We start from the raw sequence: 21,903 nt of genomic DNA, 5'->3' as shown, positions 1-21,903 counted from the left end.
TGGGGACTTTGGTTCTAATGTTACACATTCCAATCAATAAATCATAAACATAGCAGTGGCTAAATAATTGTTTCATTGATTACGGATGAGCAAAACTAAGCCCAGAAAACCCATTATATAAAGAATAGTTGAAAATCTTTGTGTCAAGGGATCTAAGGAAGGAAGGATTAAGAACAAGGTCATGAGTGATTTTGATAGTTGGAGGATTGGAGGCCAAGGAGCTCTCTGGATTAGGTTAGCCTGTACTGATTTCCATTTAGAGCAAAATCATAGCAGTGGTGGGAATGCAGTCACCCAAACCCACCAAACCGAACTTTTAACATCTTCACCAGAAGCTTTGATGGGGTGTCCACCTTTGAATAGGCTACTTGGACAGGGATTTTATTATGCTGGGGCCTTGTTTATGGAATTCTGTCCTCTCCTCTATTCATTCCTGATGAATTTTAAATGCCAATTAAAAACTATTATGAGATACATGAGAGCTCAGTGATGCTTACTGAGCACTCACTAATGGAATTTTGCTGTTGTTATGTGATGTGAATATGATTTGTATGGCTATGTTCTGGCTGCATTCTGCCAGGCTTCGATAAGGACTGTTATTTTACAATGAGAGATTAAATTAATGTGGTAACGCATTTTGAAGATTGAGGTTAGATGAGATAAGATGTACTCAATACAAACATTTAATTCAGTTGTATACCAGTGCAACAAACCATAGTATTTTAAAAATACGAATGGTTCTTGACCCAGAAGAACATACAATCAATATCCAAAGGAAGTTGATACTCTGATGATAATTTCATGAAAACCAGTTTAGATACAGTGCACAGCTGTTGGCTTTTTGGTTTTGGAAAGTTGTCTAAATATTCTTACTGAAATATAGTTGCAATGGTTAGTCTTCCCCCACTCCAAGGGTGGTGTGCAATCTTATTTATTATGACTACTGACATCTGAAAACTGTAGAAGCAAAACTACTGTCTGCGGGAAAGAATTTAAAGCAATGGGACTTTGCACCTGCATCTAATTTGCTGCTTAAGCCATGCACAGGCAAACAAAAAATCTGAATTACTCCAAACACTGAGCTGAATTTATAACGTGTTTTCTGTTCACGCTGTTCACATGAGGTGTTTTGACTTCTGCAGGCTGGCAGTCACTGAATCCAGAAGGCGTTTATCATCTTTATCTAAAAAGGAAAAGCAATTAAAAATATTAACATGTGGTATATGGAAACCTACAGTGCTACATTCACCTTAGGGTTGCTATAAGTCAGAAATGACTTGAAGGCACACAACAACAACACTTGGCTAAGCTCATAGAAAATTATGTTGAAGCTTACCAGGCCAAGATCTAAGGGCAGCAATTGAAGAAGCACCATCTAATGGGAATATCGTTTCTATTCCAAAAGGGCTTCAGCCAAGTAATCATAACCAAGTGACCAATGCAATTAAGGCACTGGCTCTTTGTTGCTGTTCTCCATCATTTGGGGCAGGAGGTTGGTTTGTGAAAGGGGCCTTATAGAACAGGGACAAACTATTTGCCTGGTGACAAACTTGCCAGTTCGGTTTGGATTATTACAGCCCAAAAATGTAAAGTAGTTATAAAGCAGGTTCAAAATAAGCAAATATTTTAAGAGGTCAATTTAAAGCAGAGGTGTCCATCCGTGGAAAGAGTGAAGCCCATTCCTCATTTATGCTCCCTCAATGGTCCACACCAGGCATGGGCAAACTTCTGCCCACCAGGTGATTTGGACTACAACTCTCAACATTGCTAACAGTCTACTGGCTATTAGGAGTTGTAGTCCAAAACACCAGGAGGGCTGGTCCACACCATTCCATTTCAGCATACTGCAAGTGACGTTGTATCACATTTGCCTTTTGACCAAATTTGTAGCCTTTTACCAGGTTTTTCGGTAGGGGGAAGGGGTGTTCTTCATTTTCTGGCAGGTTTGAGGTGCATTGGGCTAGTTCAGGAACAAAAAGTTGCCTTGAAAGTGGTGTGATTTTTTAAGGAAGTGATTTGGGATATTTACAGGAGCCACACTTTTGTATCCCAAGGACCACGTGGCTCCTGGGTTGCACTTTGCTCAACCCTATTCTGAAGTCCCCTTTTGGCTATAGCCTTCAAAATAGAGGCTCAACTTGTGTTGGAAGTTGGTGGAGAATCACCTTCCACCAGTGCATGTCTGCCTGGTGCATGGATTCTGGGGGGCACATCCTTACAAACAAGCAGTGTCTGGGGTACAGAGGATTCCTGGGTAAGAACCAGCTGGGAAAAAAAGGACTTGGACTTTGTCCCAGGAGGACTGAACTGGTGAAGGCTGTTTCTTCTGGAATCTCCAACCTCCACTCATTGGAGGGCCCTCTGGTGTTAGTGATCTGTAATTGTATATTATGTGCATGTGTATGTGTATTATTGCACAAAAGTATGGTCATAAAGTATAATGGAAGGTGAGGCCAGCACATATTGCCAACAGAATTCTGGCCAGATATTCCCATATTTCAACACAAGTGAAGTTATTATATGTATATTTGTCAGAAGCTTATTACATAGTGACTCACCATCCAATTGTGTATGAATCTATTAAGGCTGAGGTTGTATACGCAAACATCCACTTAAGCCTACAGTCCTGAAAGTGAGACCCACCTAACTCAATGAGGCTTGCTTTTAAATATATATTTATATATCTTTCTCCTAATGTGGGATCCAAAGTAAAGAACTGCAGAGTAAATCATGTCTATAATGATACTATATTAATACAATCACTGTGATTTACACCACTTTGCATAGCAAGCTTGTCACCAGGTAAATATAATATTTGAAGATACTGTCTGAAAAAAGATATTCCAACATATTATATTGGTTGCTGAAATGGAATAGGTCAGAAGCAGGCAGGTTTAGTCGATGTTTTACCTACCAGGAGTTGTTTGAAATAAAGCCAAAATACAATTTCAAAATTAATGTCAGGCATTTCATTTTAAAACATATCAGTTGTGGCTACTGATTCTGATATCAGTGGGATGATGAATCTACTCCAGGATATATTCATAATCTTACAGGTGCTATCTAATGATGCATCTACCCTGTAGAATACAGTTTGACACCACTTTAACTGCCATGACACAATGTTATGGAATCTTGGGAGTTGTAGTTTGGTGAGATACCAACACTATTTGTCATAGGAGACTAAACCTTGTAAAATTACACGTCTCACAATTCTATAGCATTAATCCATGGCAGTTAAAATGGTCGACCTGTATGAATTCTACAGCATAAATGCAGCAAAAAGGTGCTGAATCTGAACACTAGGGTTCTTTTATAATTTAGCCAGTGGTTTTCAACCTGTGGGTCCCCAGGCGTTTTGGCCTACAACTCCCAGAAATCCCAGCTAGTTTACCAGCTGTTAGGATTTCTGGGAGTTGAAAGCCAAAACATCTTGGGACCCACAGGTTGAGAACCACTGCTTTAGATAAAAACCCAAAGTGTATTCACCAAGCCACTGTGACAGATGAGCCACCAGTGGTCACAATGACACAGTGACATTGATTTTTATCTTCCAGTTATAGTAAAACAATGGTTTCAGATAAAAAATAAAAATAAAACTGAATTATCCAGCCAAATAAATTTTCATGACTGATGACATATCCGTTTTTTTAAGCACTTATCAACATTATTCTCAGTTTTTACAGCAAATTCCATAAAAATGACAGCTTGCACTTGAAGAGGAAATGCAGTGTAAACCAATCAAGAGAAAAATGAGTGGGAAGAAACCATAAGTCTGCTGCTTCTTACCCTTCCCTGGACTTCCTCATCTAGACAACTGGGTTGGCATTTGTGTCTTTGGGTTTATTGTAGAAGGAGATTATTCTGTGCCTCCTTCAACAATTATTTGCCCCAATGTAATTGTTCTTTTGAATCACTGGAAATTAGGGACAAGGCAAATGTTAAGGGGTACCTAATGGCATTAGAATGCTATTCTGAAGCCTGGAAAGGACACCATCTTTGCAGATCTCCATTGAGAACATGTAAGAATACTGCAGAATTACGTCTTCCTTCTTCTCCCAGCTGCAGAACCACCCTAGACACTACCTGTGTGTACCTCGCACCCTCTCTTGGCCATAAGAGTGCACTTTGTTATTCAAAAGATCAGCTCCACTTGGGCTGAAGGAGAAAATTGATAAAGGGATGCTGGAAGAATGTAATGCTACTCCAGCATAATGAAGGATCACAGCTCCCACTCTCCATTGAGATCCTTCTCCAGACTCCAAGTCCACTAAAAATGTTTAATACCACTAAGTTAAATTAGCTGTGGCCTCATTCATGACTTTAGCTCTAGTGTGCATTGTCCTTTTGAGAAATATCTGGCATGGGATGCTGAGATAGTTCAAGATCAAGGTGTTGGAGAAAGGGACATCAATCCTTTGCTCCTGACACAGTCCCAATCCAATTCAAAACACAGAAAGTGGGAGAGAGACTTAGAGACAAACACAGACACTATTTGCCAATCAGTAAACTGTTCCCTTTGGAGTCATCCTTGAAAACTATTATGAGGAGTTGCAACTTTTTTTTATTAAGAACATCACAGTAAAAAAAAACAACCACCACCCAACTAATTGGTCCAAACCCGTTGAGTCTCATAATTCCTGGCTCAAAGGACTTACAAATGCATTGTGCAATTTTACTGTCTTTGCACAATTTTACTGCTTTACTGTCTTTGCAATGGTAATAAAAAGTTACAAAACAAAATGGGAAAACATTTGAAGATCAATCATGGAAGCTGAACTTCCCTGAACTCTCTACAAAATTATGTAAAAGTGATAGGATGGTTTTAGAAAGAAAGCTGCCTCTGGAAGCCTTCTGAGTCCTTTATTCTGCTCTAGGGGTGCTGATGTTTAGTCACCCAGTGAGGTTTTCCAGATCCACTGAAGCCCTTCACTGCTGAAAAAAAAAGTCTCCGTATGGAAAATTATATCCTACAAAGCCTCCAGAAGCCACAATTCTCCGTTTTAAAGGTATTGCAGAGTTCGAACACTGAACAATGCTTGCTTGGGCTGCTGTGAATTGCAGTTCAACATCTCAAGGTTGCACAATTCCCAACCTGATGTAACTCAAGTTCTTTCTCCCTATCAAGAAACATAAAGACTGCTATTTTATCTGTTCCTTTGCATGAGGATAAGAAAGTACCAGCTTCATTAAAGTTAGTTCCAATCATGCAGTTTGCTTTCTCATTGTCAACATGAACGTTACATCCTCAGCACAGTTATGTTAATGAACAAGCATTGGAAACATTGGTTTTAGTCAAGGAAGGAACTCAACTTACCATATACGGTCAATGTGCAGCTACATTTGTCATTTCCAAGCTCATTCTCAATTAATATGGAGTACTCGCCACTGTCCTTGAGGGTGCAAGTGGGGATCATCAGTGTGCAGACTCCGCTGCTCGAATTGTACCAGAATTTAGAATTAGCTGTAATGTTAACATTTCCTTTGTACAATGTAACCACAGGGCGGGGGTTGCCCAAGAATGCACAGCTCATGGTACAGTCAAGGCCCCGGCGTACTACATGGTTCTTCAAAGGGGTGATGAAATGCGGGGCATGGCGCCAGTCTCGTTCATGATATTCCTTTATATTGGCATTGAAACGTTCTGTTGACAAAATGTGGTGATTAGTTCTAATTTCAAAAGATGTTTAGACCAGGTGGTTATCCAGATTGTGGCAAAGCTTAGACATTGGACTTAGCCATGTCCCAATGCTAAACCTCCATTGAACCACACCATTCAGTGGGCTAATTACTCCCTCAAACTCACATACTTCACAAGTTTGTTATGAACTATACCTGGTTTAGGAGAGTTTTGTACATGCTTTGAACTTACTGTAGCAATTGAAGCTATCTGTTCATCCATTTGAAAATCAGTCCACGACATGCTAATGTGGAGAAGAGCAAACCACAGACCACTTACTACAATGTGGTCTGAGCCCTGCCACATGTACAATGGAGGACCTTCTTACAACGACATCAGATGCACTCGAAGTGGCCAGTTTCTGGTCAAAGGAAATTTAGTATAATGCCAAATTTTTAACTTTGTTTGTGGTTTTTATACATTATAACGGTATTCTCAATTCACTTCTGACATGATAAATAAATAAATATTCTATACTCTTCTATGCTGGTGTTTGCATCAATTTAGTCCTTGAGTGTCTGACATAGCTCTAGTTTTACTATCTGGGATTATAAAGTTTATTTGTAAATGTTCTTACCCTCATTGAGGAAGAGAGTTCTGATATATTAAGAAAACCCATTGGGAAAAAAGTCTACTGCTTCAAGATCTTTTGTCTCTGTATTATAAGGACAGAAAGAAGCAGAGCTTGGAGACTTTCCTTTTTATTAGAGAAGTTACAGTCACCTGGGTTTTTGGGAGATCTGGGAGCTGTTGTCCCACCCCCCACCCCCCAATAATCTTTCCATACTCTGGACAAACAAATTTAGGCAGTCCCCAAGTTACAAACATATGACCTACAAATAACTCATAGATAAGAATGGAGGTGAGACAACAGGAAGTGAGAGAAATCTACCTCTAGAAAGCGAAATTCACGTCTGGAAGAGTTATGGGGAAAAGATGTCTCAATTGAAACTTTATCACCAAGCCTTGTTTCCACAACAAGTCAAATTTTTCAATATCATGGGAAACAGGTGTCTCCACTGAAGTTTTCTCACCAATTCTTGTTTCTGCACCAAGCCAAATTTTTCAAAATCCAATTATCACAGGGATAGAAAGTGAGGTGAAATCTTCTGAACAGGGGCACAGACAGCAAAACAAATACGACAGGGGTGTTAACCCTTCCCTGTGCTATCCAAAGCTACAATGTATACAGAACCTAACTTGTTCGTAACTTGGGAGCTGCCTGTACTCTGAACAGGACATAATTATGAAATTAGTTTCCACAAAATCTAATGGTCATTGGTCCAGATAGTTTTAAAAATGAATGAAACAAATCCATGGTGGAGAAGCCATAAAGACTGTATGGAACCTTTAGGTACAAAATTACTAAGAGCATCAGAGGATGGGATAGATGTGGACTCTCACACCCTGTTTGTGGGCTTCTTGTCTGGCCAATGTAGGAAACGGGCTAGATTAACCTTTGGTTTGTTTGGGCTGTGACAGAGTCAAACTAAAGGGTTTTCTATTTTATTAAATCACAACGGGACACTTATGGTGTGCATCAGTGACAATCCCTTCTCCCTGCTACAGCCGTGGTCATTTTAAAAACCTTCACTGCAGGAATAGGAAGCCTTAATAGGTTTTGTAACACTATGGAAGGGTGTGTGTGTGTGTGGGGGGGACGGGACACACATAACACTATGGAAGGGTGTGTGTGTGTGGGGGGGACACACAAATATTTCTGAGATTCTAGTGTTGTGTCTAGCTCTGTGTTTCAGAAGCACTTCGTTTTCTGAGGAACTCCAGGTCTGATAACGAAACCAAATTTGCATGCAGGACAAATATTTCCTCCTTTCACTGAAGCCCACTGAGAAAAGTTCCCAAAGGGCATGAAATCTGGAGGCAACTGTTTATTTATCAGATAGCTGAATGTGGGCTGGAAATGAAGTTACTGCAGACAATCCCTCCCTAACTGTTCTGTATGGCTTCCTATTGTTTTTATACTGTGTAGCACTTTGCCCTTGATCTACAATTATTATTTGTTCCAAAACCAAAGCAAGTTGTGCTGACAGAAAACAATTCAAAAGAGTTATATTAAGCGAAAAGACATGAATTCAAAGAAACATATTGTGTGTTATCTATATTGTGTGTATCTACAAAACAACTGGCTTGACTGCCCCTGTAACTTATAATAATAATAATAATAATAATAATAATAATAATAATAATAATAATAATAATAATAATAATTTTATTTTTATACCCCGTCCCATCTCCCCGAGGGGACTCGGGGCGGCTTACATGGGCCCAGGCCCAGGCAACAAACAATATAAAACTCAACAGTAGAAAACAAATCAAAAACAGATAAAACCAGATATACCAATAAATAATAATCATACTTTGGTAAAAACCTGGGTTGGCTCCTAAACGAGGAATGGGCCAGAAAAGTGCAAATAGTGTAATTTTAGTAATTAAAGGAAGTTCCTAGTAATTTAATTGAGATTAAGGGGTTACAACCTACAATTTATAAAATAAACAGGCCTGTTTGAATTTTTGACTACAGGTGTGCAGAACCTCGTTTTATTTTCTGAACTCATTTCCTTGGTGAAACAAGAATTAATCATATATCCAAGCATTAGAAGATGAACACATTCCGATTCCAAATTATGAGCTTCAAAAGTTTCAGCTTTCAGCTGCCTTTAAAGTTAACTGTCCACTTTGATTGTGAAAAGGCCATGGAAAATTGGAAACTGAATGCATACATATCAAGAGTCAACAAAACCCTTTCACAGTAAATGAAGGATCGTTCAGCCTTGCATCCTTACCTTTGTCTTTGCTTATATGCCAGGAATCCTTTGAATCTAGAGGGTCACTATCACCAACATCGTTCCGGGCAATGACACGGAAGAAGTATTTCCTGCCAGGAAGCAGGCCTGTGACTGTGTATTTGTTGCTGTAGACTTTCTCTGCTGCTGTGAACCAAGTGGCAGTGCTAGTGTCACGTTTCAGGATGACGTAATGGGCACCACTGTCCTCCTTCACATCTGGAGAGTGGTCCCATTTTAGTGTTACTGTATTTGGCACCTCCTCAAACACGTTTAGGTTGGTAGGTGGCCTTGGGAAATCTACGGCAAAAATATGGAGTGTGAGCAAAGCCCGCCCTAGGTATTTTTCAAGTGTAGGCGAACAGAATTTTGGCACCCCCCCCCCCCAAAACCAATCACTGAAAAATAAAAGCGATAAGCGAAAATGTTGGATAATAAGGAGGGATTAAGGAAAAGCCTATTAAACATCAAATTACTTTAAGATTTTACAAATCAAGCACCAAAACATCATGTTTTACAAGAAATCAACAGAGAAAACAGTCTCAACTGCGCTCCCGTATGTTTTGTGACCGCTTAATTCGCCTCATTGTTGGACCGGCTCTGAGTGTGAGTCAAGATTTCATCTCTCTCTAGGTTCAGCTATAGAATTAATGCGGTTTTACACCACTTTAACTGCCCTGGCTCAATGCTATGGAATTATGAGAGTTGTAGTTTTGTGAAATCTTTAGCTTTCTCTGTCAAAGGGTGCTAGTGTTTTGCCAAACTCCCACAATTCCATAGTATTGAGCCATGGCAGTTGGTGTAAAACTGCATTAATTCTACAGTGTAAATGCCAATTTGGTGTCTCTTTCCCTTGTATTCTTTTGGTATCCATTCTTTATTTTGGAAGCAGTCTGTATCATCAGATGAACAGATGGACCTGTACTGTCCATGTATTATTTTTTTCCCACAAGAAAAGTTACACAGCCTACATAATTAGATCTTTCAATCTACTTTGGGCATTGGATCAATTTATGAAAACATTGGATTGAAATGACCATTATTAGACTCTGGCATTCACACCTCCTCTACAGTAGTCTCCATGGCTCATTAGCAGAAATGCTGCCCTTAATTTTTGCTACACAATGTTATAAAAACAACAAGAGTGCAAAGCAATAGCTAGAGGCAGAGAATACTCATTAAAGCAAACACCCGGCTCAGCAATCAACTGCTGGATTATTTTATTTCATTAGCACATAACAATGATTTGGCTAGGAACATTTAGATTTCCTGTGACCTAAAAAAATGTACTAGCTGAATGCTTTTGCTATTCTACAGTTCTACAGTTCTACTCATTATTATTTCTAATAAGTCTATATCATTTAAAGAAGCGTTTCCCTTTATAATCAATTAATCACTCTCTTTAGAGATACATTATTTAGTTACATGGTATATTCTTTTGAGATTTTATGAAGATTTGGTCAATTCAATTCATACCAATACTTTGATGATTAAAATAATTTTAATAAAGTAATGCATTAATTGTTGATTAAAACTTCAATTAAGATAATATTTTATTGGTCAATCGATTGTTTGAAGACTGGGGATAAGTTTATATTGAAAGCCTGGAAAGATTTTGCATAGAAATCTGCTTTGCAACATTTATTTATTTACTGTATGTATATACTGCTTTTGTAAAGTGGTTTACAACATAATAGTGGCAAAATTCAATGCCAAACATACATGTGAAAACTAAATCGTAATATCTAAACAATAACATATAACTATGAGTTAAAATCATTAAGACCATTAAAACATGACATAAACATCATTTAAACATTAAGACATAGAATTAAAGCATCCTAATATAAACATGGGAAATTTTACATGGGAAAGGAGCTCTGCTTGGAATAAGAATATTTCTGTATGAACTATTCTCAACTTGAAATTTCATTGTCAAAGAGATAAAGCAAAATATATCATCAACAACAACATAACAGCAGAGCCATTTCAAAAGATGAGAAGCATTTGATGCACAATGTTTTAATGATGACATATGTTCAGGCTATTGGATTAATCTTACATCCAATATGAGCCTACCTAGTTTCTGAAAGCCACAGGAGAGGACCTTTTTCCCAGTCCTATCACTCTTACAGGCTGAAAATTGCTAAGGACATGAGATAGGATCTGAAACTTCATCCTTAGGGAAGTTAGAATTGACACTTCTTGTTATCCTTCTGTCAACAGGCAAAGACTTTTTTTAATTCTCCCAGGCTTTCAGAACTCAAGTTTTTTAAGGAAAGTACTTTGAAGAGTAAGCTGGATTGTTTTACACTGTACTGTTTTAAAACTGCATTTTATTATTTTTAAAATGATGTTTTTAAATGGATTAACAGTGTTAATAGTTTAATGCCATTTTAATGTTGACTTTTTATATATTTTGAATTATATTATAATCATTTTAATTTGTAAACTAAACTGTTCTATGTCTTTTAATTTATGTTTTAATGGTGTTGCATCCCGCCTCGAGCCGCGGGAGAGGCGGTTAATAAATTCATATAATTATAATTATAATTGTTATAGCTCCAGTTTTGGGGGGAAAGCAGGATATAAAAGAAGATGACAACAACAACAATAATGCCTTAGGGAACCTAAATATTCTTGATCAAATCACCATTATGTGCTAATAAAAGAAAATAAATTGAGAGGTGACTGGAAAATTATGCATTTTCTTTAATGAGGATTTTCTATGTCTTACAACTGCCCTGTGCTCAAAAAGTTTTTATGACACTATAACAAATACTGTAGGAAGCATATTTACTAATGAGTCACGGAGATTGTTATAAAAGAGAAATGCACATCACAGCCCGATAATGAGTGGAAATAGTCAATGCTTCCTTCTGAACAGACAGAAGCAGTGGTGCACAATATCGCTTTCACCCGTCCCTCCCACACCCTCAAGACACACTCTTGTACCTGTTACTCGCACATGGATGTCGTAGCGGGCTTCCCCATAGTCATTGCTGAGCACAATACGGTAGAGTCCAGAATCCATGCGTTTGGTGCTGTGGATGAGGAACTGGGAGTGATTCTTGCCTTTAGTGATGCTCTCTCTCCCCCTTGTGGGAACGCCATCCTTTTGCCAGACCACATTTGGGGGAGGAGACCCCTGCCAGAAACAAAATGATGCAAAAGGTGTAAGTTCTCCCACCTGTTTTTCATCAGTTCTTTTCACCTCATTTTTCCTCACTTGCTCTTTGACATATTCAATAATTGCACCCAACACAGCAGGTAGGGGAGGGAACAAATAAAAGGAAACAAGAAGAAATGTACAGGAGAAAACATGGCTGCTGCTTCCACTTAATATTAGGGTGGCAATATTGTAGCCCTCCAGATGTTGTTGGACTGCATCCCACAGTGGTGAGGAATTATGCCATTTGCATCCTGAATTTCTACCAAAGGTGCATCTGAGCTACACAGTTCTTTTTTTCATGTCAGGAGCGACTTGAGAAACTGCAAGTCACGTCTGGTGTGAGAGAACTGGCCATCTGCAAGGACGTTTCCCGGGGGATACTCGGATGTTGTGATGTTTTAACCATCCTTGTGGGAGGATTCTCTCATGTCTCCGCATGTTGCTGGAGCTGATAGAAGGGGCTCATCTGCACTCTCCTTGGGTTGGATTCGAACCGGCAACTTCAGGTCAGCAACCCAACCTTCAAGTCATCAGTTCTGCTGGCACAAGGGTTTAACCCACTGTGCCACTGGGGATGGCGCAGTGAAATTTATTATTTTTTTCTTAGGGTACTTGCTACTTTCTAAGTATTTCACCAAAACACAAATTTTGGGATTGAATAGGAGGTAGCCGTGATAATCAAAGTGATATGCTATAACAGATCTGCACCTATAACAGACATTTTGAAGTAAGGGTGGGGAATTACTGTGAGTTCAATTGCCCACCTTCCAGAGACGGCAGACACAAGAAAGTCAGTCTTCAGCATAAGTAACATTCAGTGATGGGAGCAAGAGGCTCAAATGATTTTGCACAAACTGCGTAGGGACAGAGGCAATGACCAAGGTAGAGATCACTGAGCAACCAAATAATAAAAGTGTGCTAAACCCTAGAGAAATTTCTTAACTACAAGAGTTGGAAAAAAGAGGAGTTGAGTTTGGAGATACTGGCTGGTGGGCCGCAATAGCAGCCAGAAGGGGGAAGGGTTCCCACCAGCTACTCAGCTCTAGAATATTCTGTTTGCAGTCTTCTGACCACTTCCCCTCTCGGACAGTTTTGTCTTTTTATCTCTTTTGATCACCTTGCTTTCCCACTTCTTCCACCTGATAATCCTCCTTCTTTCCCCTGCCCAAATCTCTCACATGCCCGGGAGGAACAGCTTTTTCTTGTCAGAAATCTAAACTGTTTTTTCGGTTATTGTGTATATATTATTATTGGTTTTTATTATTGCTCTTTGATGTTTCATATTTTGTCATTGTTTTGTATCTGATTTTGCTGTAAGCCGCCCCGAGTCCCCTTCGGGGGAGATGGAGGCGGGATATAAATTAATTTATTATTATTATTATTATTATTATTATTATTATTATTATTATTATTATTATTATTCTGATTGCTTGCAAAAGATTTCTGAAATGAGTTCTCTTAAAGCAACGGAGAGAATGTCCCTTGTTGCCTCTGTCAACCCTAAAATCTGGCAGAAGGAAGACCCTTGGAACCCCTGCAGGAAAATAGCCAAGAAAACTAAGGGAAGGGTTTTGTGTCTTTTGTTAAATTATTATTTCCAGTCCAACAATCCTGCAGACATCAGGAACAGAATTATGCTCACAGAGGCAGCCTGAATCCTGCCTAGCTTCAGTCAGGTAAATTCCCTGCAAGCAACCCACAAAGAACAGCACTGCTGGATCCCCTTTCACAAAGCTTTGTAGCATGGATTTTACTAGAGAGGAGGAGATTACAGGGTTGCTAAAGCCCTGATTAGTTTGGCATCCCAAACCAGCATTATTCTGCATTACTGTGATTACTTTAATAGCAAATCACCCATGTTTGAAATGCTGCCTCTGCACTGGCAATTATTTCTTGTCTGGGTGGGTCACATGTAAAGCCAGACTAGACGATGCATTGATTTTCTGGTTGTTTCATGCATCTGGGATGTTGGTGTGTGTCTGAGTAACAGTCACAGTAGAGGAACAATTGGGATCTGGATCATAATTCATGGAGCAGGGGTCTTTTTTTCCTGTGGTGATCCTAAGGATCAAGGTATGGAAAAAAACCTGGGCAGTGTATTCCCAACTTGTACCCCAAGATTTTCACCAACTCAAGCTTTTCTTCATCAGCTTTATCATACTAGCCACTGGACTTGACAATGAAAAAGAACAATACACCCATTATAAAACCCCATTATTAAATGTACCATGCAGTAATTTTCTCTTTCAACAGTTGTGACTAGGATTTTTCTTTTATATAAAATCTGCTATCTTTTATACCAAGGATTCACTTACATTAGCTGCCTTAATCCTTTCTATTTCGTTCACCCAATCTTTCATTGTAAAGTAATTCTATAATCCACAAAAGGGTGAGTCTCTCTGGTTTAATAATAAATAATAATAAAACTTTATTTATACCCTGCCACCATCTCCGCACGGGGACTCGGGGCAGCTCACATGGGACAAGGCCCGACCAGCACAATTTACAAAAACAACAGCATAAATACATTGAACAATATAAAAAAAAATTAAACCACAGTAAGACAATAAAACAAGAGTTAATACAGCAGTAATAATAATATCAATCAACCACCAAGTACAATTCGACTTCATTGGTGGTGGCGGGGTGGGGCGACTGCAGCAGCAATATAAAAATAACATCATCAGTTAAAATATCAGAATAAAAGGGACCTAATAAAATTCAGGATAGAGTTATAATGCCAACTGAGCCTGGTCATCCAGTGACTGTCTCACCAAAGGCCAATCTCAACATCCAGGTCTTCAGTTGTTTCATGAAGGAGGATAGAGAGGGAGGTTTGAAAGAAATCTAATGAGAACAAGCAGTTAATTTATGTTATATGGATTTCAGGATTATCAGGAGGCTGTATGATATATCACAGATATGCCACCATACTATTCAACCAAAACAGATCTTGTCTGATTTTGGAACCTAAGCAAGGATAGGCCTAGCTAGTACTTGGGTGGGAGACTACCAGGGAACTCCAGGTTGTACTGTTAAGACTTACTGACAAAGCAAAATGATGAAACCATTTGCATGATGAAGACGCAGCTAACCATAATGTACAAAGAAATGACTTACATTAAAGCTGGCATGGATACAGAGGGCTGTCCCAGCCCGAACAACCATGTGGTTCTTCAGCCTGGCACTCAGGTCGAACTTCGGAGCAGCTAGAAATCACACCAAAGTACCATAAAAAAAAGAGAGATGAAAATAATTAGAGGGGATACTGTCATTTGCTTTTCGGGTACCTCTTGTGTGTTTTCAAAGGATGAGTGGTTCAGTTCATTCTGGAAATGCTGACATGATGGCCCTGTAGTAGCATTTAGAAATGACTCAGGAGACATTTTCTTTCTATTTTAATTCCAGACACCTACAGGCTCTGGGTTCGAAAAGGAAAATTGACAAGGAGGAGGGACACAACATTTCTTTAGGAGACATTTTTCCAAAGAAAATTGGTCTTTTGATCTCTGCTTTCCCACCTCCACAAAAAAGAATATCTGGTCTTTTTATCTTTTCATTTATGGAAGCAAAAAAGCTGACTCCATGTACCTTTCTCTTTGGAGCTTGGAAGGTTTACTTTATAGGACTACAGATCCTAGAAATAACCCTAGCCATCTTTTCCGAGCTCTGCTTCCCTCTTGCATCATTGCTTCAACCAAATCCACAATCCTACACAGAGGAAATGATCTTTTAAAATGCTGGGGATCATGTCCACATTGGTTCTAAGTGAGTTTATCCATTGATCTATGTATCCATGGAAATCAAGATAAACTATGGGAGGTTCAAGGTGATCCTTTGTCTTGGTATGGAATGGTGCAAACATAGCACCAACAAGAATGCTATGTTTTCATACTGGGAATCCTGTGCCATTGGAGCTCCTGCTGGGCTGTGAAGAGACAGTTATGGGACACTGGTATCAATGCATACTGGACCCTCAAGTGATACCTGGAGGAGGCATGGCCAGGACTCCATCTTTCAATTCAATTGGTTCTCCCACTCCAGCCTCATTCACAGCACGGATCCGGAAGAAATATTTCTGCCTCTCCTGCAGTCCTCCCACTGTGTAGTTGGTACCAGTAATTGGGATCTTGGTGCATTTGGACCAGTCCTTGGTGTCTTCAGCCCGCATCTCCAGTATGTAGCCTGAAGGTGCGTCACCTTCGTCTGGCTGCTGCCATGCCAAAGAAATGCTGGAGTTGGAAGAATCAGCTACATGCAAACCCTTCACCAGTCCAGGAGGTTCTGGAAAACATCCACAATACTTATTTATTTCTGCATTGTTTCATTAAAATATATACATCCTGCTCTGTATCTAACGGTCTCAGGGCAGCTTATAATGAAAGCAATTTAAAACAGTAAATAACTGCAAAAGGTTAGAAAGGCTACATTATATATTAAATATTATCTCAATTAAAAACAGACATTTAAAATCTGTTAAATCAATCCTGAATAGTATAACTGTAAAACATGTGCACCCTGGATACAATCGGTTTGACTCAAAGGCTTTAAGAAAAGACGTATACAACACAAGTGTATATTATCAAATAGAACATACAGTAGAGTCTCGCTTATCCAACCTTCGCTCATCCAAAGTTCTGTATTATCCAATGCAATCTTCCTCCCGCCAGGACCCACAGCTGTTTTTCTAGGCAGCAATGTGCAGCGGGCCAACACGCCCAACAACAACATGTGCAGCCACATTCCCAAACAAGTGGCAGACTTCTTGTAAAACATGGTGTTTGGGTGCTTAATTTGTAAATTCATAATGTAATTTGACATTGTAAATAAGAGATTATGGGATCAGGATGTGATATGCACTAGGAGTCAGTTAAGAGGAGAGACATACTGATGGGATCCCTTGCCACAACCGAGTTGGAAGCACTGCTTGGAAGTCCAGGACCTGCTCGGTTCACAGGAATGACGCGGAACTCATATTCTGTATCTTCCAATAAGCCATCCACTTTGCATTTAGTATCTAAACACATACAGATGATTAAAAATAACACAAAATTCAAAATGAACAAATGGGGATGTTTCCCCTCATAGAAACATGATGAAGCAGCAATCATCTTCCTATTCAAGTTCATTCAAGACAAATTGTGGCAGATTGTGGTGTTTTGCTGTCCCCCTGTGGCCATAAATGTAGTTTCATTGCGACAGAAATCTGTTGTGCGATTACATTGATTTGCAGCCTGACATGGCAGGAGATGTGAAGCAATCATGCACAAATGGACAGAAAGGTAAGGAGTAAAATAATTAATACAACTGTACAATTTTACTGAATTTAATTAATTAATTAAATCATTCTAATGTTTCTATGAGACAGTGTGGTGTAGTGGATTTGAGTGCTGGGATGACAACTCTGGTTTGAATTCATGCTCAATCATTGAACCCATAGGGTGACCTTCTCAGAAGAAGGCAAAAACAAAGTTCTTCTGAACAAAGAAAATTCCATGATAGGTTTAATTTAGAATTGTCAAAAGTCAGAAATGATTTGATATGTTTCTGCAGATAAGTTTCTGGTCTCAATTCAAGGTGCTGTTATCACCTATAAAGCCCTAAACGGTTCAGGTCCAGCCTATCTTTGCAATTGTATTTTCTACTACGAACCTGAGTGAACTTTAAGATCTGCTGGAGAGGCCCTTCTCTTGCTCCCATTGCCGTCTCAAACACGGTTGGTGGAGACGAGGGAGAGGGCCTTCTCGGTGGTGGCCCCCTGGCTCTGGAACTCCCTCCGGAGAGAAATTAGATTAGCTCCCACCTTGGCCACATTTCGGAAAGACCTGAAAACCTGGTTATTTCAATGTGCTTTTGACTAATTCAGCACAATTTGACAGAGGCTTTTTACCTCCACCTATACCCAGTTACTGCACTTTCTAACTGGCCCATCTTATTAGTGACCTTGCAATATACTGTACATGTATTATTTATTTATTTACTATATTTATATCCCACTTTTCTCAACCCCTGGGGGGACTCAAGGCGGCTTACAAATGGCACTACATAGTGTCTCCAACATAAAACATATAAAGTTACATTAAACTTAAAATAAGCATACATAAAAACGTATTTAAATACAATCCAATGTTAAGACAAAGCATCTAAAGACTAGGTCTAAGGCCGATCCAGAGTCAATTGCACGATATCAAGTAAACTTATTGCACAACTACTTCTTGAAGGCTTGCTCCCAAAGCCAGGTTTTAAATCTCTTTCTGAAAGCCAGAAGGGAGGGGGCTGACCTGACATCACTTGGGAGGGAGCACCACAACCAAGGGGCCACCACGGAGAAGGCCCCATCTCTTGTCCCCACCAACCATGCTTGTGAAGGTGGTGGGACCGAGAGCAGGGCCTTCCCAGACGTTCTCAGACTCCGAGGTGGTTCGTAGGGGGAGATATGTTCGGACAGGTAGACTGCCTTCAATTTCTGAACATGCCCATTGCACCTGGCTATTGGATATTGGTTATTGGTTGTTGAGTTTATGCTTTTATGCTTTTTATGTTTTTATGTATTAATTAATTGTAATTGAATGTATCTTATATTGTTGTATTTTATTGTTGCATTACTGGGCTGTGTCTCCATGTAAGCAGCCACAAGTCCCTTTGGGGAGATGGGGCAGGATATAAGAATAAAGTTGTTGTTGTTGTTATTATTATTATTATTATTATCATTATCATTATCATTATTATTATTGAAAGTAGACAACAACAACAACAACAACAACAACAACAACAACATTTCTATGGAGCAGTTCAGCTACAAGGATCCATTTTGTTCATATATAGTATGTTTTTCACATTCGCTGGGGTTAGGGGCACAGGCCCCCCACAAAAGTGTAAACCCACAAATAAATATTACTTTCTTTTTTACCTCCGAGAATACCTCCCTAGGAATCTCTTGGTTCTCCAGCAGGACTCTATGGAGAACTTTTACTGGAAGCTGACCATACAATTGCACTAGAGGACCTAGAGATTCCTATAGAGGTGCTCCATAATGTGTTCCCAGCATCTGTTGTTTGAGGCAGCCACTTAGCCTTGCCTAGTGAGAGGGATGTAACCTGCTGACCTTGTACTAGTTCTTTGGATACTGGGACCCAAAGGTTGCTGCCTTTCTTCCTTCTTTCAACAATATACCCCAATACTGGGGAGCCACCATCTTTAGCTGGAGGATTCCAGGTAATGGTAACAGCTTCTTTGCTCACATCGGTTACTTGAGGTTGAGAAGCCTGTCCTGGAGGATCTGTAAAGAATTTTAATACAGGTAAATTAGCACAAACACAGAAGTAACTTTTCTTTATTTCTCCATTGCTTGTCTATAAATGTATACACACAGTGGATGGAAAGAGTATTCCTAATTATTTATTCCCAAGTTGAAAAATGGGTTTCTTGGCAATTAGGAAACTCCATCAAGAATAATACCATATAAGAATGAGAATTTGTCTGGTATTCAAACTTCCTTAAGTTTTGTGGAAGGATTATTTTGAGAAGAAAAATGCAGGCCATCACAATGCATAATAGTTATCATTGTAATACATAATTTCTCAGTGTGTTAAAGCACTGAGCTGCTGAACTTGCAGACTGAAAGGTCCCAGGTTCAAATTCGGGGAGCGGAGTGAGCGCCCGCTGTTAGCTCCAGCTTCTGCCAACCTAGCAGTTCAAAAACATGCAAATGTGAGTAGATCAATAGGTACCGCTCCGGTGGGAAGGTAACGGCATTCCATGCAGTCATGCCGGCCACATGACCTTGGAAGTGTCTACGGACAACGCTGGCTCTTTGGCTTAGAAATGGAGATGAGCACCAACCCCCAGAGTCAGACACGACTGGATTTAACGTCAGGGGAGACCTTTACCTTTACCTTACATAATTTCTAAACATATGTGTATCTCCAAGGACTTAACAGTTACATTTTTGAGGTTCTATATCACAGAGAATTCTAGAAATCTTAGCAGATTGTATCCAAACAGGTTTCTCCTCTGTTGAAGAGGTTCCAATACTCTCTCCCCCACCCCTTCTAGTTTCCAGATGTAATGATCTAAGTAGCTCAAGAGGCACGGTGATTAAAGTTAAATTAGCTCAGGGCCAAAGATGAATTGAACAGCATGCTACAAATCTTTATGCTTCACTTCTTTTATTAAACACATCCCAGGTAAACAGTTCTTTCTGAGGGTGATTAGATTGACTGCCACATTAAAATCTGTCTCCCTCTGAGAACTGTTAAGTCATTCTCCTTGTGTATTATCTCATCTCATCCCAAGACAAAGGCTAATGGATTTGCCCATTTCAAATAAGTTCAAGTCATGTGGAAACCTCATCTAACATGCTCAGGTACTTACCAATAGGATCCCCGGCAAAGACTTCTTCTGTCTCTAGTGGCTCGCTTGCACCCTCGGAGTTCACGGCCAGGATTCGGAATTGATAGGCTTTCCCTTCTTCCACCTTATCTGTAGCAAATGTGGTCTGCTTGCTGTCAACTTCCCCAACTTTGATCCAGGACCTCTTCCCAACCACCTTCCGCTCAATAATGAAGTGGGTCACCTGCTTGCCGCCATTGTCTTTGGGTGCTTTCCATTTCATTTTGATACACTTCCCTGTCTTTTCCAGGAATTCTACTTTCCCTTGTGGTGGTTTTGGTTTGTCTAAAGGAGGAGAAAATGAATAAGAAGACTGGAGATGGCTACAACAAAATCTTCGGCTCCTCAGATGCATCACAAAATAATCTTCACCAACCTCATGCCTTCCAGGTGCTTCGAACTACAACTCTCAACATCCCTGATCAAGAATGTGTTGGTTGAAGCTGTTGGCAGTCCAAAATATCCGGAGGGTATTTATTTATTTAATGTATATCCTGCCTTTCTCTTTGTATTGATTAAAGGCCAGGTATATACCAGGTTAGAAAAGGCCACTGTCTCAACACACAGCAGAAATATCCACACATATCCAAGATTCACAACTGGGCAGTAGGATAACATACTACTTTTTAGCAAGAACCAATTTAATGACATGTTGAAGTTAACCATAACCATGCAGTGTTAGGATGTTGATCTTTGTCCCTGAGCACCATCCCTACTAATGCTCAATTGTGAATGGCTTAAGCACGGGATTGCATTCATTCATAAAATCAACTTTCCAAACCTTTCGGTCTCTCTTTGAACAACATTTCTGAGGTAAGCAAAAGTGAAATTTCATGAGCAGGAATGAAATTGCAATGACAGGGTTTACCCCTGCTTCTATTCTCTCTTCAGTAGACTGTAACCATGTGTACAGACCTTGTAGGTACCAACTGTATGAGACTGTTTGCATTAACTGAGAAGCCTGAAAAAGGAAGAGCCCCCACCTTATGGGCAAGTGATCTCATGGGCTAATGAATGGATTGCAGGTGGACAACATGAGCAGATTTTGAAGCATACAGACAGTGGAATCAATGTGTCTATGCTAAGGGTTTTGTTACAACCCACCTCCACAAATATTCACTCAACTCAGATACATTATCTAAGTTCGATTTTATGAGGACGCTTGTGCTTTCATTTGGCTTTGCTTGCAAGTTGTCATTTTGCCTTCCTAAGCACAATATTTATGGAAGAACCGAAAGCTGTCGAGCTACTCGCTACCAGCATAAGTCGTGAGATTCATTACTTCTATATACCATAGTTATTTGAGTCTAATGCTCACCATTTTAGGCTAAATTGCATTGCTAAAATTGAGGTGAACATTAGATTCAATGACATGTTAGAATTGCGCACCTATTTGAGGTGTTGGGCAAGAGATACCAGCTGGGGACAGAGGAGGGCAAGGCAGCAGTCGCCGTGAAAAGGCTGGTGGGAAGCTGATGGTGGCAGCAAAAAGACTCATAAGCCTTTCCGTGGTCATCACAACCTCACATGCGACAGCAAATCCTTTTTTTGTATGCACACTTTCAAAATTGAAATGCACATTACATTTGATGGTGCATAATATTCAAATAAATACAGGTATGTATATGTATGTATATTATGTTAGTTGTCTTGCAAAAAATTGGTGCAATATATATAAAGCAATTCTTTGGTATGGTTTATATTGGCAGAGAAAGTTGGGAATTGGTGTTCAAAAACAACTGTTACCCATTCTTGCTTTTTAAAAATAGAACTAAGTCTTGTTCCAATTTGTCTTCACTATTGCCAAGACACACTGAGTGTGCAATGTTTGTGTGTGTGTGTATACACACACACAC

General features: G+C 39.6%; 1 protein-coding gene and 1 long non-coding RNA gene across 2 annotated transcripts in view; one reads left to right on the top strand and one right to left on the bottom strand.

Annotated features, from left to right (window-relative positions):
- Positions 1-667: 667 nt before the first annotated feature.
- Positions 668-21,903, bottom strand: part of igsf22 (immunoglobulin superfamily member 22) — a 55,030-nt gene continuing 33,794 nt past the window's right edge. The window contains exons 15-23 of the mRNA XM_003214750.4: positions 20,030-20,332; positions 18,762-18,935; positions 16,545-16,673; positions 15,644-15,940; positions 14,777-14,865; positions 11,440-11,632; positions 8,485-8,784; positions 5,318-5,644; positions 668-1,183 (exon numbers count right to left, since the gene is read on the bottom strand). Of these exons, the coding sequence (XP_003214798.2) occupies positions 1,116-1,183; positions 5,318-5,644; positions 8,485-8,784; positions 11,440-11,632; positions 14,777-14,865; positions 15,644-15,940; positions 16,545-16,673; positions 18,762-18,935; positions 20,030-20,332 (1,880 nt within the window). The 3' untranslated portion in view covers positions 668-1,115. The remainder of the gene's footprint in view (positions 1,184-5,317; positions 5,645-8,484; positions 8,785-11,439; positions 11,633-14,776; positions 14,866-15,643; positions 15,941-16,544; positions 16,674-18,761; positions 18,936-20,029; positions 20,333-21,903) is intronic.
- On the top strand, positions 16,672-21,671 carry LOC134295374 (uncharacterized). The gene is made up of 2 exons (XR_010001919.1): positions 16,672-16,938; positions 20,298-21,671. It is a non-coding gene; the product is annotated as an uncharacterized LOC134295374 (long non-coding RNA).

The sequence above is a fragment of the Anolis carolinensis genome, chromosome 1 (assembly GCF_035594765.1).
Source record: "Anolis carolinensis isolate JA03-04 chromosome 1, rAnoCar3.1.pri, whole genome shotgun sequence".
Classification (NCBI taxonomy): Eukaryota; Metazoa; Chordata; class Lepidosauria; order Squamata; family Dactyloidae; genus Anolis; species Anolis carolinensis.
The sequence above is the reverse complement of the archived record's forward strand: the minus strand, read 5'-3'. Positions and strand labels throughout refer to the sequence as shown.